At 37.1% G+C, this 14,650-nt stretch overlaps 1 protein-coding gene across 14 annotated transcripts in view; it reads left to right on the forward strand.

Annotated features, from left to right (window-relative positions):
- Nucleotides 1-14,650, forward strand: part of itpr1b (inositol 1,4,5-trisphosphate receptor, type 1b) — a 127,124-nt gene that overhangs the window by 100,782 nt on the left and 11,692 nt on the right. For all 14 annotated transcript variants that reach the window (XM_039673510.2, XM_039673513.2, XM_039673512.2 and 11 more), the window contains 7 exons: nt 1,099-1,274; nt 3,098-3,262; nt 3,395-3,584; nt 4,336-4,422; nt 6,201-6,346; nt 7,109-7,274; nt 8,730-8,890. In XM_039673510.2, coding sequence (XP_039529444.2) covers nt 1,099-1,274; nt 3,098-3,262; nt 3,395-3,584; nt 4,336-4,422; nt 6,201-6,346; nt 7,109-7,274; nt 8,730-8,890 — 1,091 coding nt within the window. The remainder of the gene's footprint in view (nt 1-1,098; nt 1,275-3,097; nt 3,263-3,394; nt 3,585-4,335; nt 4,423-6,200; nt 6,347-7,108; nt 7,275-8,729; nt 8,891-14,650) is intronic.

Below are 14,650 nucleotides of genomic sequence, written 5' to 3' on the forward strand. Positions count from 1 at the left end.
TCCAAACCCCAGCTCGGCTCAGCCGAGAGCCCGTCCTTGCTCGGTTCCCGACGCTCATGCATCTTTCAGTCGTGGTATTTTTAGCACGCCGTGTTATGTAACAAGCACCTGTCATGTGGTCTACTCACAGGCAGGAGAGCGAGCGAGCTGGAACGATTGCCTCTGTGAAGATCCTGCAAATCCGACTGACCTCATTTTTCTTCTCTGCATAAACACACACACACACTCGTTCAGCAATCCCACTAAAATATTCCCACATAAGACCTTGCTGTTACTGTATGTTTTAATGCCGTTTGCCTAGAACAGGACTTAAACAAGGATTCAAATCGATGCCAGCGTGGCTCATGACAGAGCTTCATCGAACCTTAACATATTCAAATGTGTCACTCTTTCTTGGTTATGTAACTTTTTTTTTTTTCAAAGCATCTTTCCCCTGAGGACTAGAATGTGCCTGAACACGTTCAGCAGGTGAAACTGCAAGTACTTTTGGGAATCCCATTTAGATCTACCATACCGAATTGCAGTTTCAGATACACAACCGTCATGGGTAATGACAATGAACGTAATCTCACCGTATCACCTGCACTTCTCTTATTTCTCATAGATAAAGTATTTTTTTATTCTTAAATGGAGTTAGTGAAAGTTCTGTTTCCCCCCTCAAACCCATGGCTTAATTCTGTGGAGCTCAAAAGGAGAAGTTTTGCTGAATGTCTTGACTACCATTTTCCATACACATAATGAAAGTGTGTGAGCTGTAAAGTTCCTAAAATGGCACCAAAGCACAAGTCCACATGAATTGATATTCTAAATGAGAAACAGATTCATTAAATTACTATTCCAGCGAAGAAAGTGAGTAAAAGATTCTTATTTTCATATTTCCGCAATCTGATCTAGAAGGTTGCACATGCCGAGGCAACTTAAAAATGACTCAATTCCCAGAAACACTGGATTGCTGATCAAAATCTAAGTTGAGTCCCCGAGTAGCACTGGTGACGCTTGGAACCGTGACAGATGGCATGATAACATGTCACTTCTGTGGTATTTTTATCCCAGAGCTTGATTGATGGCACTAAAACATGTTTACCTCTTTCTCCTCAGGCACCCTGGAGCCACACCTCTCTGCACTGCTGTGGGCAGCGATGTTGGTTTCACTGGCCATAGTTATTGTTCTCCCCCAGCCTCACGGGATTCGGGCGCTCATCGCTTCCACCATATTACGCCTCATCTTTTCGGTCGGCCTGGAGCCCACCCTGTTCCTTCTCGGGGCCTTCAATGTGAGTGAGCGCCGGTCTTCTTGCAAAAGTCCTCGGGTCGCGATGTTGTTTGAGGGCGGCTCGGTGTGTTTTGCACCGAGGTGTGTCGTGCGTCACTGGGGGATTCCACACGACTTTCACAGTCTGATGTTAAAATGGACTTGGCTCACACAATAACTTCACGTTCCCTTGATAGTGTGCACACTTGGTGCGCATCAAAACCAACTCTCAATTTCAAATGACCTTAAAATTAACCTTCAAATGGTCTTCGTTTCCTGTTTACACTTCTGGGCTTTGGGGTCTATACAACACCAACAATTGATTGAGTAATTGTACAAAAAATATACATTTTTAATCATACAAATAATATATCTTTTTTTTTTTTTTTTTTTTTTACTGTGTTTTTGGAGATATAAAGTACTTTTGTATCCATATACCACACAATTCCTCAACTACACCATTAGCTTGTGTATGAAATATTATTTTTTTATGATACATTGCATTTATGCTCTAGTACTTGGCCTTCATTTCTATGTAACATTTTTCAGATTTATGCCGGACATCACATTTCCCATTCATTTCAATGTGGGGTCATATTGGCCCTGAAGACCAGAAGTGTAAACATTTTTTTTTTTTTTTTACATACCTTCAGAATAACCGAATCAAGCCCAGTTTTGTGTGTGTGTGTGTATAGATAGATAATGTATGAAAAGTCACAAAATCTTATTCCACTGAGATTTTTATTAAGTAAAATTTGATTGGGGTCGAATAGACCCCATGACCTGATTGAGGGCTACAGGAAAAGTTCACCCAAAAATTAAAAGGGTCATGTCGTTCCAATTCCAAACCCATATGACTTTCTTTGTTTTGAGTGTTTTCCCAAAAGCGTATATTTAAAACATTTCCTGTTGTGCTCCACGGATAAAAGGAAGTCATGTGAGGGTTGGAATGTTATGAAGTTGAATTCATGATGACAATTAAATTTTTTGGTTAAAGTAATCTGTTTATACACACAAGACTTTAAGTAAAAAAGTTTGGGCTCAGGAAGATTTCTTTTGAAAGAAGGATTTTATGCTCACTAAGGCTGCATTTATTTGATTTAAAAATACAGTAAAATTATTATTATAAAATTATAATATTATTAAAATCTAATTTATTTCTGTGATGCAAAGCTGATTTTTTTGCATCATTAGTCCAGTCTTCAGTGATCATTCAGAAATCATTTTAATATGAGTTGCTGTTAAAGAAACATTCTTCTTATTAATAAAACATCTGTGCAGCTCAATATTTTTGTGGAAACATTTTTTTTTCTTCCGGCTTCTGTGATAAATAGAAAATTCAAAAGACGCAGTCGTCTTTGTAATATAAAAGTCTTGACTTTCACTTTTGATCATTTTATTGCATCCTTCTGAATAAAAGTACTAATTTATTTTAAAAAAAAAAAATCTTACTGACACCAAACATTAATTGTAGTGTGTGTGTGTGTATATATATCCAACCAAATGCAATATGAGCCAGTAAACTAACTTGTGTGTGTACTCAGATTTCCGCTTGTTTGCATTAGCAAAATCATTAGCTGAATGCTGTGATAATTCAGTGGCTTTATGTTTAAATAAGTAAGGCTTTGTAATAAGTGCATGGAAACATGTCATAATATGCACATTTAAAAGATTGAAGCAATCACTTCACACTGTAATTTGCGGTGGCGCTTCAATTGGTGGTATATCCGTAATGATACGCTACAGATAAATGTTCTCTTTGCTAAATTTGACCTCACCTCATTACATATGAGCCAAAATTGTGTTTAGACCTGCGATCGAAAATCTCTCAATTTGTGTTTTCAGGTGTGCAATAAAGTGATTTTTCTAATGAGTTTCGTGGGAAATCGCGGGACGTTCACAAGAGGATACAAGGCCATGATCATGGACGTGGAGTTCCTGTATCATCTACTGTACCTCATCATATGCAGCCTTGGAGCTTTTGTTCACGTGTTCTTCTACAGCTTGCTTGTGAGTAAACTCCACCATGCACAACGTATCCGTCTTTCACACATCTAACTCTGACCTCTGACCTCTCACACTTTCACCGAGGAGTATACTGTATACACACACAGACAAGCTCTCATCTTACTCCCTGTCCAGCTCTTTGACCTGATCTACAGAGAGGAGACGCTGTTAAACGTCATCAAGAGCGTGACCAGGAACGGCCGCTCGATCGTTCTGACCGCCGTCCTGGCTCTCATCCTGGTCTACCTCTTCTCCATCGTCGGATACATCATCTTCAAGGATGACTTCATCCTGAACGTGGACAGGATACCCAATAAAACTCTCGGTGAGAATCACAGATGGATTTCTCTCCGATGTTGCACAAAGCTACGCTCTGTGTCTGAAAAGGAAAATTGAAAACACATGGCAGCTCACATTGCACATGGGAAATATCGGGTTACAAACAAAGACTCTTTATTTGACAAATAAAAAGAAAGGAATAAGAAATGTAATGGTTACAGAAGATAAAGCCTATTATACATTATACATAAAGCCTATTGTTACAGAAGATAAAGCATATTTTAGGACCAACATGATATGACATTATTTCAATGACAATTAATGTAATTTTTCTTCTAAATCTGATTACTGCAATGCAAAAACATTTGATCAAAAGTGACAAATATATTTACAATGATACAATATGTTTTTGATACTGTATGATAATAAAAATGAATGTTTCTTGAACAGCAAATCAGCATATTGGAATGATTTCTGAAGGATCATGTGACACTGAAGACTGGATTCACAGGAATAAATTACATTTTTAAATATATTAAATAGAAAACAGTCATTTTAAATTATAATAATGTTTAACAATATTGCTGTTTTTGTTTTTTCAAAAACAATAAAAAAATCTTCTAAACTTTTTAAAATTGGTGTAAATCACAATTTAAATATTTTATATGAAAGTAGTTGTTATACTGCCTTAAAATGTATGCTGTTTAAAATATAGATAATAATTGTGTTACAGTATTTTTTGGGATACAGTAATTTATATTTTTCTTCTTTAATCTAATTTTTTGTTCTTCATTCAGAGCATTCGGCTGGTAAGATGGGAGAGTTCCTGGCAGGCGCGGTTTGTCGGAAAGAGGAGAACTGTTCCACAGAGACCATGATGGATGGTACGAGCCCCATAACCCCGACTCTCACAACTCACACACGCTTAGTTAAATCTGAGTAGTACGGTTAGTCATGAGACAAGGAAAGGAGAGACTTAACGTCCTCCAGAATCCCTTTTATGTCACAGGGGTGATGTTTGGGGTCAGAGGTTAATGACAGTCAGGCACTAAACGTTCAGCAGCTTCATGCTGGTTTCGAGGTTATAGGCCAGGCCAGTACAATTAGCGTTTGTGAGCGGGTCTTGTAGGAACAAGCAAATTCTAGATGTAAAGCTGCCCTAATTTGATCACTGGAGCTGATCAGCCAGTCTAAACCAAACGAATCTGCACCCCATGACCTTTCTGCCCCCTTTGAATGTGTCTTACTTTGTTTAGCACATCAGTGAACTCTGAGAGATCTCGATTGGGCCATTCTGAAACTTAGGCTATCATCAGTTTTGCACAAACTTGTTGTTACTTGGACTGCATTTACATATATAGCGCTTTCACAGACCCAATGGCCACCATTTTGCCTCACATTCACCCATTCATACACTCATTCATACACCGACGGCAGTGTCAGCCATACAAGCAGCTGGGGTTAGGTGTCTTGCTCATGGAAGCCTCGACACTTGGTCTGGTGGAACTGGGGATTGAACCACCAACCTTCCGGTTTATAGACCACTTACATGAGCCACTGCCGCCCCTATGGTATTTATGGTTAGGGATTTGAACCAGCCATCTAAAAACAGTCGTTTTTATGTTTTTGAAAGGTTTCTTAAAGGAGTAGTTCACTTTAAACAAAACTTTTGCTGATAATTTACTCGCCCCCATGTCATCCAAGATGTCCATGTCATTTTTTCTTCAGTCGAAAAGAAATTAAGGTTTTTGATGAAAACATTCCTGCATTTTTCTCCATATAATGCATTTTACTGGTAACCAAACGGTTCAAGGTCCAAAAGACAGTTTCAGTGCAAACTGCAAACTGTTGAAAGGGCTTTAAACGATTCCGGACGATGAATAGGGGTCTTATCAAGCGAAACGATCGCTCATTTAAAAAAAAAGCTCAAATAGTCGCTCTGTTCTGTGATGCACGTTTGTGACTCTCCTGTTCGAACTCATTTATCAAAATGAACGAATCTTTTTTCGAGTCATTTTGTTAATTCAACGAATTAATAAAATGATTAATTCAAGACCCTTATTCATCATCTGGAATCATTTAAAGCCCTTTGAACAGTATGCAGTTTGCACTGAAAGTGTCTTTTGGACCTTGAACCGTTTGGTTCCCATAGAAGTCCATTATATGGAGAACAATCCTGGAATGTTTTCATCAAAAACCTTAATTTCTTTTCGACTGAAGAAAGAATGACATGGATATCTTGGATGACATGGGGGTGAGTAAATTATCAGCAAAAGTTTTTTTAAAAGTGAACTACACCTTTAAGATCACCAAGACTGCATTTATTTGATCAAAAACATATTAAAACAATTTATGTTGGAAACCGTTTAAAACAATGTTGAAAACTGTTTTGCTGATTGCTAGTTGTTTATATAGTTCAGTACTTGTTTTTAAATGATCTCCTCTCTGTGAACGAGATGTTGTTTAATATGTGTTAGGATCTGATAACTTTTGATCCTCTTTTAGGAAAGCATTTTACCACAAATACTATTTTTGCTCTGACATTTGCATGTATCGACTGTCTAGACGTTGATGATTCCATAGTCATACAGAGCCCTTTTGTTAGATTAGGTAGATTTTGTGTGTATTTGCCTAGCGCTTATTGACGTGCTGTTTCCTGCAGCTGTGGGAGTTCAGCCGGCTGCTGTCGTGATTGAGGATAAGGAGAGGACATGTGACTCGCTGCTAATGTGTATCGTCACCGTGTTGAGCCACGGCCTGCGGAGCGGCGGAGGGGTCGGAGATGTTCTGAGAAAACCATCTAAAGAGGTGCCACATCTCAAGAGTATTTGTTTTTTTTTATTCTGCCTATAGCAGATGGGGAACTGTTCAGAAAACTACTATTTTTCCAGTTGCACTTAGTGTGATTACAAAAATGCTGTAATGATCAGTGATTGGTGCATTTCAAATAGCCAATCAAATACTTCTTAGTAAATATATTTTGTAAATTAGGCCACTTTGTCATACTTATATAACAACATATTGGAGGGAAAATAGCTTATATAAGGGACATTTGAATATTTTGTTTGTACAATGGAAAGCCTTCCATCAAAACGGTTGAGGACCACATTAAAGGAGTAGTTCACTTTAAAAAAAAAAAAACTTTTGCTGATAATTTACTCACCTCCATGTCATCCAAGATGTCCATGTCTTTCTTTCTTCAGTTGAAAAGAAATTAAGGTTTTTGATGAAAACATTCCAGGATTTTCTCCATATAATGGACTTCAATGGGAACCAAACGGTTCAAGGTCCAAAAGACAGTTTCAGTGCAGCTTCAAAGGGCTTTAAACGATTTCAGACGATGAATAAGGGTCTAACGAAACGAAACGAGCAGTCTTTTAAAAAATAAATAAATAAAGTTTTAGTTTTATAAGCTCAAATGCTCGCCTTGCTCTGTTCTGTGATGAGTGTTTTCATGAACAATGAAAGAAATGAAAGGTTCGTTGGGGATCCACCATAAATGGTCCTTTTATGGCATCGGTATGAAAACCCTTTATTTTTAAGAGTGTTCTTCATCTCTTTTCTCTGTAGGAACCTCTGTTTGCAGCCCGCGTGATCTACGACCTCCTCTTCTTCTTCATGGTCATCATTATCGTTCTCAACCTCATTTTTGGGGTCATCATTGATACTTTTGCTGACCTCAGAAGTGAAAAGCAGAAAAAAGAAGAGGTTCTGAAAACAACCTGCTTTATTTGTGGTGAGTGTCTACATGCCCTGAACCTCAAATACCCAAATTATCGCTTCAAGTGTCAAGTATTCAAGTGTCAAGTGTTGTTTATTAAAATAAAACAAATTTTAAGGGCAAATTAGAACATTAAACTCTTCATACACAAATCGTTACCACCAGTTGGACGAGTTATGCTTAACGCTTCATTGCAGATCCAGGCATTTACCCACTGACCTACAAAATCCCGGGATGGACCAGGGGCATGGGATGAAGGAATGAACATGTCAAGCTAAATATGTCACAAGGCCAGTTGAGGATGTTTAAAACATTATAAATTATTAGTAAAAACTAGGGCTGTCAGTTTAACGCATTATTATGTTGATGAGAGCATTAAAATGAGAAAAAATGATGGGACAAAAAGAAATCAAAAGACATTTTGAATAGAAAAAAATGTGCTATTAATCGTGATGACATTAATGCGATTAATCGCTATTAAATGTTTTAATCGTTTGACAGCTTTAGTAAAAACAGTTAAAAAAATCATGTATTATTTGTGCTCAGCCTAATTAATATTTATGAGCCTTTGCTCTTTTGGGATGTAACTCCTCCCTACCTTTTTTTCTTTTTTTTTTAATAAAGTAATGTCTGTTTTCCCAACAATCCGAAAGACGGAAGTTTAACACCGTTATCTTTAGTGAGTCACAGACGGTTTCATTTCATGTACCATTGTGCTATAAATTACATAGGCCCATAAAACGCTTGTTTTGCTCCAGTATAAACATTAGGACGCCCCCTCTTCACCCAAAGTCTTACTCATAACTCACTGTGGAGGTGGTGGTGGAGTGTCTTCCTGTTGCCACTTGGCCTGTTTGACCGTGTTAGTGTGAGACCAGCTGTAAATGATCGTAATTCTCACAGTGCACACCACCATTATATAAGAACGCTGTTTTTGACTCATGTGTTTTGATATGAATTAACATTGAAACTGCAGTTTGTTGGGATTCAGATCCTCTCTAGGATGATTTCACCATCCATGATTAACATTTGAAAGCGCAACAGTGTAAATTTTAGACACAGGAACACAAACGTGCGCCTGGAGAGTAGATGACGTGTTGCGTCAAGTGACAACGAATCACGCTGCGAAATTAGATTGTTTTTGTTTTGTTGTGACCATCACAAGATTCATAACCTCCATTTGCTCATAACACACACCATTCGCACTTGTATACAAACGGTTTCCCTGTGGTTCTACTTCCTCTTCCAGATACAGTGCAGTTTTCTTTGAAACCGTAAGATGCATAGATGAATAAATGGTTGTTTTCACTCTCACTGTGTAAACTGTATGGAGCTAAAAACGTTCCTGACCTAAAAAGATTCTTGTTCTCCGGGCAGCTTGTCACCTAATCTTGATTTTCTAAACTGACCTCAACAACCTCAAAAAAAGCGCCATTTTTAGTCTCATTTCACTGTGTTTCTGCTCTACAGGTTTGGAGAGGGACAAGTTTGACAACAAAACCGTGTCGTTTGAGGAGCACATTAAGGTGGAGCACAACATGTGGCATTATCTCTTCTTCATCGTGCTTGTGAAAGTGAAAGACTCCACCGAGTTCACAGGGCCTGAGAGCTATGTGGCCGAAATGATCCGGGTAAGGGATCTGAAACGCAGCAGCACACTTTATTTGAAATGAAATGAAATCGAACGTGGTTGATGTGAATAATTTTTTATTATAATAATATTTTTTTTTCCGAAAAGTTTCATTTAAATTTAAATTCGGTGTAACATCTTAGGTAAATATGTTATCTCAAAGAAAATATCCCAAAAAATAGGCCTACTTGTATGCATGAATCACATGATGGAACCATTTATTAATTGAAAATTAATATTCTGTGTTCATTACTAGTTAAACTCAAAAAACTGGCATCATTTTGAAACATTTATTTCAACTTGTCCCTCCTTTTCTTTAAAAAAAACATACAAATACATCAGATTACAATAGAAGGGAATCCATAAATGGTAAAATATGACATTTTAACAGATGTTATGCACACTGCAATTCAAAAGTTTGGGGTCGGTAATGAAAGTAATGAATACTTTTATTCAGCAAGGATGCATTCAATTGATCAAAAATGACAGTAAAGACATTTGTAATGTTACAAATGTTTATTGTATTTTCTATTTCTATTTTTTAAGTTTCTATTCATCATAGAATCCTGAAAAAAAATAACTGCACAACTATTTTGTTTAACTATTTTGTTGTCTTTGGCTTGATCAGTTGGGGATATTCAAATGATTTATCAGCTCTACCAAACACGGATATTTTGTCTTTGATATGTTATTATGTCTTTATAGAATTACAATCTAGATTGTGAAAAGCACTATATTAATATACTTGACTTGACTTTAACATTGATAATAATAAGAAATATCTTGAGAAGCAAAGCTCAAAAGATCATTTGACATGTTATCACAGGAATAAATTATATATTAATATATATTCAATTTGAAAATTGTGAATTGATACTCAATATTACTGTTTTGTAATGTATTTTTGATCAAATAAATGCAGGCTTTTGTGAGCATAAGAAACTTCTTTAAAAAAAAAAAATCTTACCAACCCCAAACTTTTGAAGGTGCTTTTATAAAATCATTTTTACATTTTTGCTTTTGAAGTCTCAGAAAAATGACTCATTTTCTACCATTGCAAGCAACTATCGTGAATTAAAACTCTTCACGGCAGTTGCCTTGCAGGAAACTTAAGTGACCATAAGGTCATTTGAGCCTTAGGGGCAAAGTCACATGAGAGAAAAATCGGCCAATGGCATCATGCTGCGAATTTGAGTCACTGGATGTGTTTGTTTACTGCTGAAGGTTTTTTTTTGTTGTTGTTGTTGTGAAATCTGGCAGATAACACTGTGATAACGTTGACATTGAGTCTTTACTAGCACACACAGAGAGGTAACCAAAGAGTTGCTATCAAACAGCACACTGATATGGGGTTTGTGAGTTTCTTTCCCCCTCTGCGTAGCATGAGTTCAGAGAAGCCGTTTTATATCCGATTTCCAAAGAATGATGTATTTATGTGGACAAACCCATACCATGTTGGTTGTGCAAAGGCTTGTCTACCTCTTAAAACCTTAGATCTTTTTAGACCTTAGTTTTTAGCAAAAATGAACCTGTTTGACCCCAAAGGTTTAGTTTGCTATTGGGAATGTGTCCTCCTTTAAACTCTGCCTTTGACAAAGTGGAGTACTTAAGGAATTTTGCACCAGATTCCTCATAGTAAATCTCTCATTTGACCTTCCAACCTTCCTCTTTGACTTATTTAATCACAACTTTGTGACCTTCAGTGTCTCGGGGGTGCCGGGAGCTTCTGTTTGCTTTGAGACTGGAGTCTTAAGATGTCTGAAAATGGCTAGGAATGTGTTAAGCCTTAGAAAGGCTACGAAAGTACACACACACGCACACACACACACGCACGGCTCGTTTCAGTTGGATGACCAGAGGAGCAGGAGTTCCCCTCATGATTGCTAAATGTGTATATGCCTTTGTATGCATGCGTTTCTTTGAAAAAGGAGCTTTTTCTTAAAGCACTACGGGCTTTTTCTCAGAATAACACTTTTAGTGAATCACTCAATAAATGAGGGTACTTGTGTTGTTCATTTAATCATCCTGTTTTTTTCTTTATTGCCTTTTTATAGGTCATCATATGCTTTGCTTAATGCAATGACATGGAACTTAAATAGCGTTTAATGTGACTTTTGAGTAATTTTAGTGAAAGAGCAGTGCTCAGGAAAGCCCCTTCTGCACAAGTGGTTGTTCTCTTGACGCAGATGGCGCAGCGGTGGGTTTCTGACACGGTTTCTGATCTGGGTGGTGTCTTTTGGCTCAGTTCCCGACCTCCGTGGTGCATTTTGATGGTTTGTCCACTTGGTCTTGTGAGGAATCACCTGACTTGGGATTAGGTGCCCTTTAAGGTCTCCTGAAAATTAGAAACCTTTGACCTGACAACAAAGGATAGAGTCATTTGTGATGCATCAGTAGACAATGCAAAGGTCTCACTCTGTGGCTTGTGAGAAGGTGATAAAAAAGCCGAGCATGCTGGGTAGAGCTTCAGGTTGAGGTTGGTACAGCCATATTTGACTAGTAAACATATGAAGTCACTTTTATCACTTTATTTAGTAAAGAGAAGGATAGAAAGTGATAGGGACAATGGAAGAAATGTATGAATTGCACTGAATGAGCAGATGCGGGAATCCTAAAACCTAGAAACAAGTTAGCATTTTTGAACTTCCAATTGAATAATTCATCTCGAAGTCAATGGGTTTTTTCAGTGGATTTTTGGTTAAGTGCCTGAAATAAAGTCAACAAGCTCTATTCTAAATTCTACTATCCCACTTGTGATTTTTTTAAGCTTTTGCATGTCTTGAAAATGGCAGTTGCTAACAATTGGTTAAATTGGACTGCAAAGGTTGTCGGGACTTTAAGCGTCATCACGCCAAACTGAAAAACTCATCTACTCACTAGTCCACTTTTACAGCCTAAGGCCGTGTCACGTTTTTCCATGCGCCTGGCGTATATTTTCAATTGTTTTCAATGGGAGCGGCATGTTTTTAGAACGCCATTAGCGTAACGTTTTTAGAACGCTGAAGCGCTGAGAACTCGGCGTTTTAACTGGTCGCCAAGAGTTGAAAAATGTTCAACTTTGGGTGAAACGCAGCACTCATCACTGTCACTATTGACCCAGCCAACCAATCACAGTGGAGGAGGGGCGGGGCTAATACCACACTGACCAATTGTCACAATGCTTTCTGAACAGCGACATCAACCAGCAGAGCGAACAAAATGGTTGAAAATTTTTTAGTATGAAACAAATTATCGAAATCTGTTAAAAGTAAACTGTGCTGTGTATATTCTGTATCATAGCAACGAAACGTCTCAACTGAAGAAACGCTGCGCCGCCAAAACGCTCTCAAGAGCCCACAGCTAGGCATTTTCAGAGCGGCTAGCGTTTTAGGCTGGCTAAAAACGCTTTGGTGGACACACGGCCTTTTAGAATAACAAAAGACTCGTCACTCGTATTGTTTTGAATGGGGGAAAGTGCAATGCTCAATATGGTGGAATAAGTCCCGCCTTCTAAATAAGAGCCAATCGCGATTGCTAAAGTCGTTGCGTCACTGCAGCTGCCGTTTGAAGATCCGGTTCCTATAGAAACTGTCAAACGCACACTTCCACTGCAAAACATTAATTAGAAGTTGTCGTTTCATTGGTAATTTCAAATATGAAATTTAACCGTAAGCTTGGCGAACAATTTTGGAGAGCTTGATGTTTCCCCATTCAAAGAGGCGTTTCAAAGATGGCCGCCGAGTGAAATGACTTGTCTTAACGGGACTTTGTTTATACTCACACTCTTGCTCTTGTAAATCAATCTGAATGATTTTTTTGATTTTCATTTATAGCCTATTCATTTATATAGCCTAACTTAACCTCTTTTGCCGATGGTGTTAAAAAATCATAAAAGTTGTGTTTATTTGTGAAGATTATACTTTAAGAACAAAAAAATGTAAGAATCTTAAACTGAGTAAACTGAACTTTAGTCCAAAAGCCAATGGACAAATCCTGTTGCAATTCAACTTTTGGGTTAGCTGACAAAAATATGTAATTCCTGCAGCATTTACACAACCTAAAATGAAGTGCACCTAAATAGTTTTCTTTAATTGTAAGGAAAGACCTTATCTGTTTGATCGTCTACTTTCATTCAGGTAATTGAGGTTAGATCAAGCAAGTCTGTAGGTAGAACCCCTGTGAATTTTCCCCTGTGAATATTGTTCTTATCTTCGTGATGACGTTGGTCATAATTGTCACGCTTTGAAGCGGTGCGTGAACGCTCGGGTCCCGTTTAGGACCTGAAGATGTTGTTGCCGTTCAGACCACAGAGCATCCTGTCTTAGTGTGTGGGCTCTTGTGGTATTAGTAATGAAATTCACACTTCCCTCATTTCCATTGAAGCAGCAGATACAGTTGAAATTGATGTGGCTAGAGCACTCACACATTTACTGGCAATGCTGTCAAGTGTAAACAAAGCTTAGGAAATAGAGGTTTGAGAGGGGGCCGGTTCGGACGCACAAACGTGCACAAACACACCCTAACAAGCGTGAAACTAAAGCAGCAGGGTAAAAAAATAAAAGATGGATATGTTTCACTTGCCATTTTCCTGCTGTGCCGGATAAAGTGAATGAGCGCTGTTGTAATTTCTACATTAAAGGGATTGTTCATCCAAAAATGAGTCATCTCGAACCAAACATGTTTCTTGCATCTGTGCTACATAGAGATTTTTTTTTTCTCCATACAATGGAAGTCAATGGTAACCAAAAACTGTTCGGTTACTTACATTCTTCAAAATGTCCATGTGTATTTTAAACTACCCTTTTAATGTTTTAAGGAATTTATATATATATATATATATATATAGTTGTAGTTCTCGTTTCTGTAGAAGCGAGACCAGAGGAAGTGAGTATTTCAGCGTAAGTCGTGATGTAGACATGTCACTATATCCTCTTCACGTCACTAGATCCTGCATCAGAGACGCTGGTTTTTATTCCATTTTTAAATTTGACATCATTTGAAATAGCTTGAAGTCACCCGGTATTATAAATGATGGTTTTTCTTTAAACAATAACAAAATTAGAATTTTTGTCATTATAAGAACATTTTCTTTCTTTTTTTTTCTTTTTCAGCACAATTATTTTCGGATATTCCAAAAAAGCTTAAAAATATGTTTAAAGTTTTGTGTATCTTAATGCCGGTAATCACATTTAATTAGAAAGAAGAAAAAATCTGATCCAACGTCTGGTTGTAGATACTATGTGACCTTTTCTTCAAAGCTTTTTCTTTTTTTTTAAATTTTTTTAATAAGATATAACATACAGGTTTTTTTAATTTTTTATAATGTTATACTTTTAAGTTAAAAACAAGAAATAATGTAGAAACAACAGAAAGACAGAACATTTTAAATATTTGTTTAAAGGAGTAGTTCACTTTAAAAAAAAAAAAAAAAACTTTTGCTGATAATTTACTCACCCCCATGTCATCGAATCTCCATATAATATATAATAGACTTCACTAGGCACCAAACGGTCTTCACGAATCTTTTTTTCGAGTCAATATAAAAATGTATAAAAACTTTGTTTTAATGTCACTTAAATAAAATCTTAACATAAACTCATTGTTATAAATGTCACATTTAGCTGTGCCTTTAATAAATCTCAACACTAACGTTTTTTGTTTCTACAAAAAAAGGTCTTGTTTTCATTGTTTTTGACCCATGTAAGCAGTGCTTTAAGATTATCAGGTAGGTCTAACAGAAAATTGAATAATCAAACTGCGCAAATTATAAATTGAATATAGA

This window comes from Pimephales promelas, chromosome 21 (assembly GCF_988280905.1).
Source record: "Pimephales promelas chromosome 21, fPimPro1.hap1.1, whole genome shotgun sequence".
Lineage (NCBI taxonomy): Eukaryota > Metazoa > Chordata > Actinopteri > Cypriniformes > Leuciscidae > Pimephales > Pimephales promelas.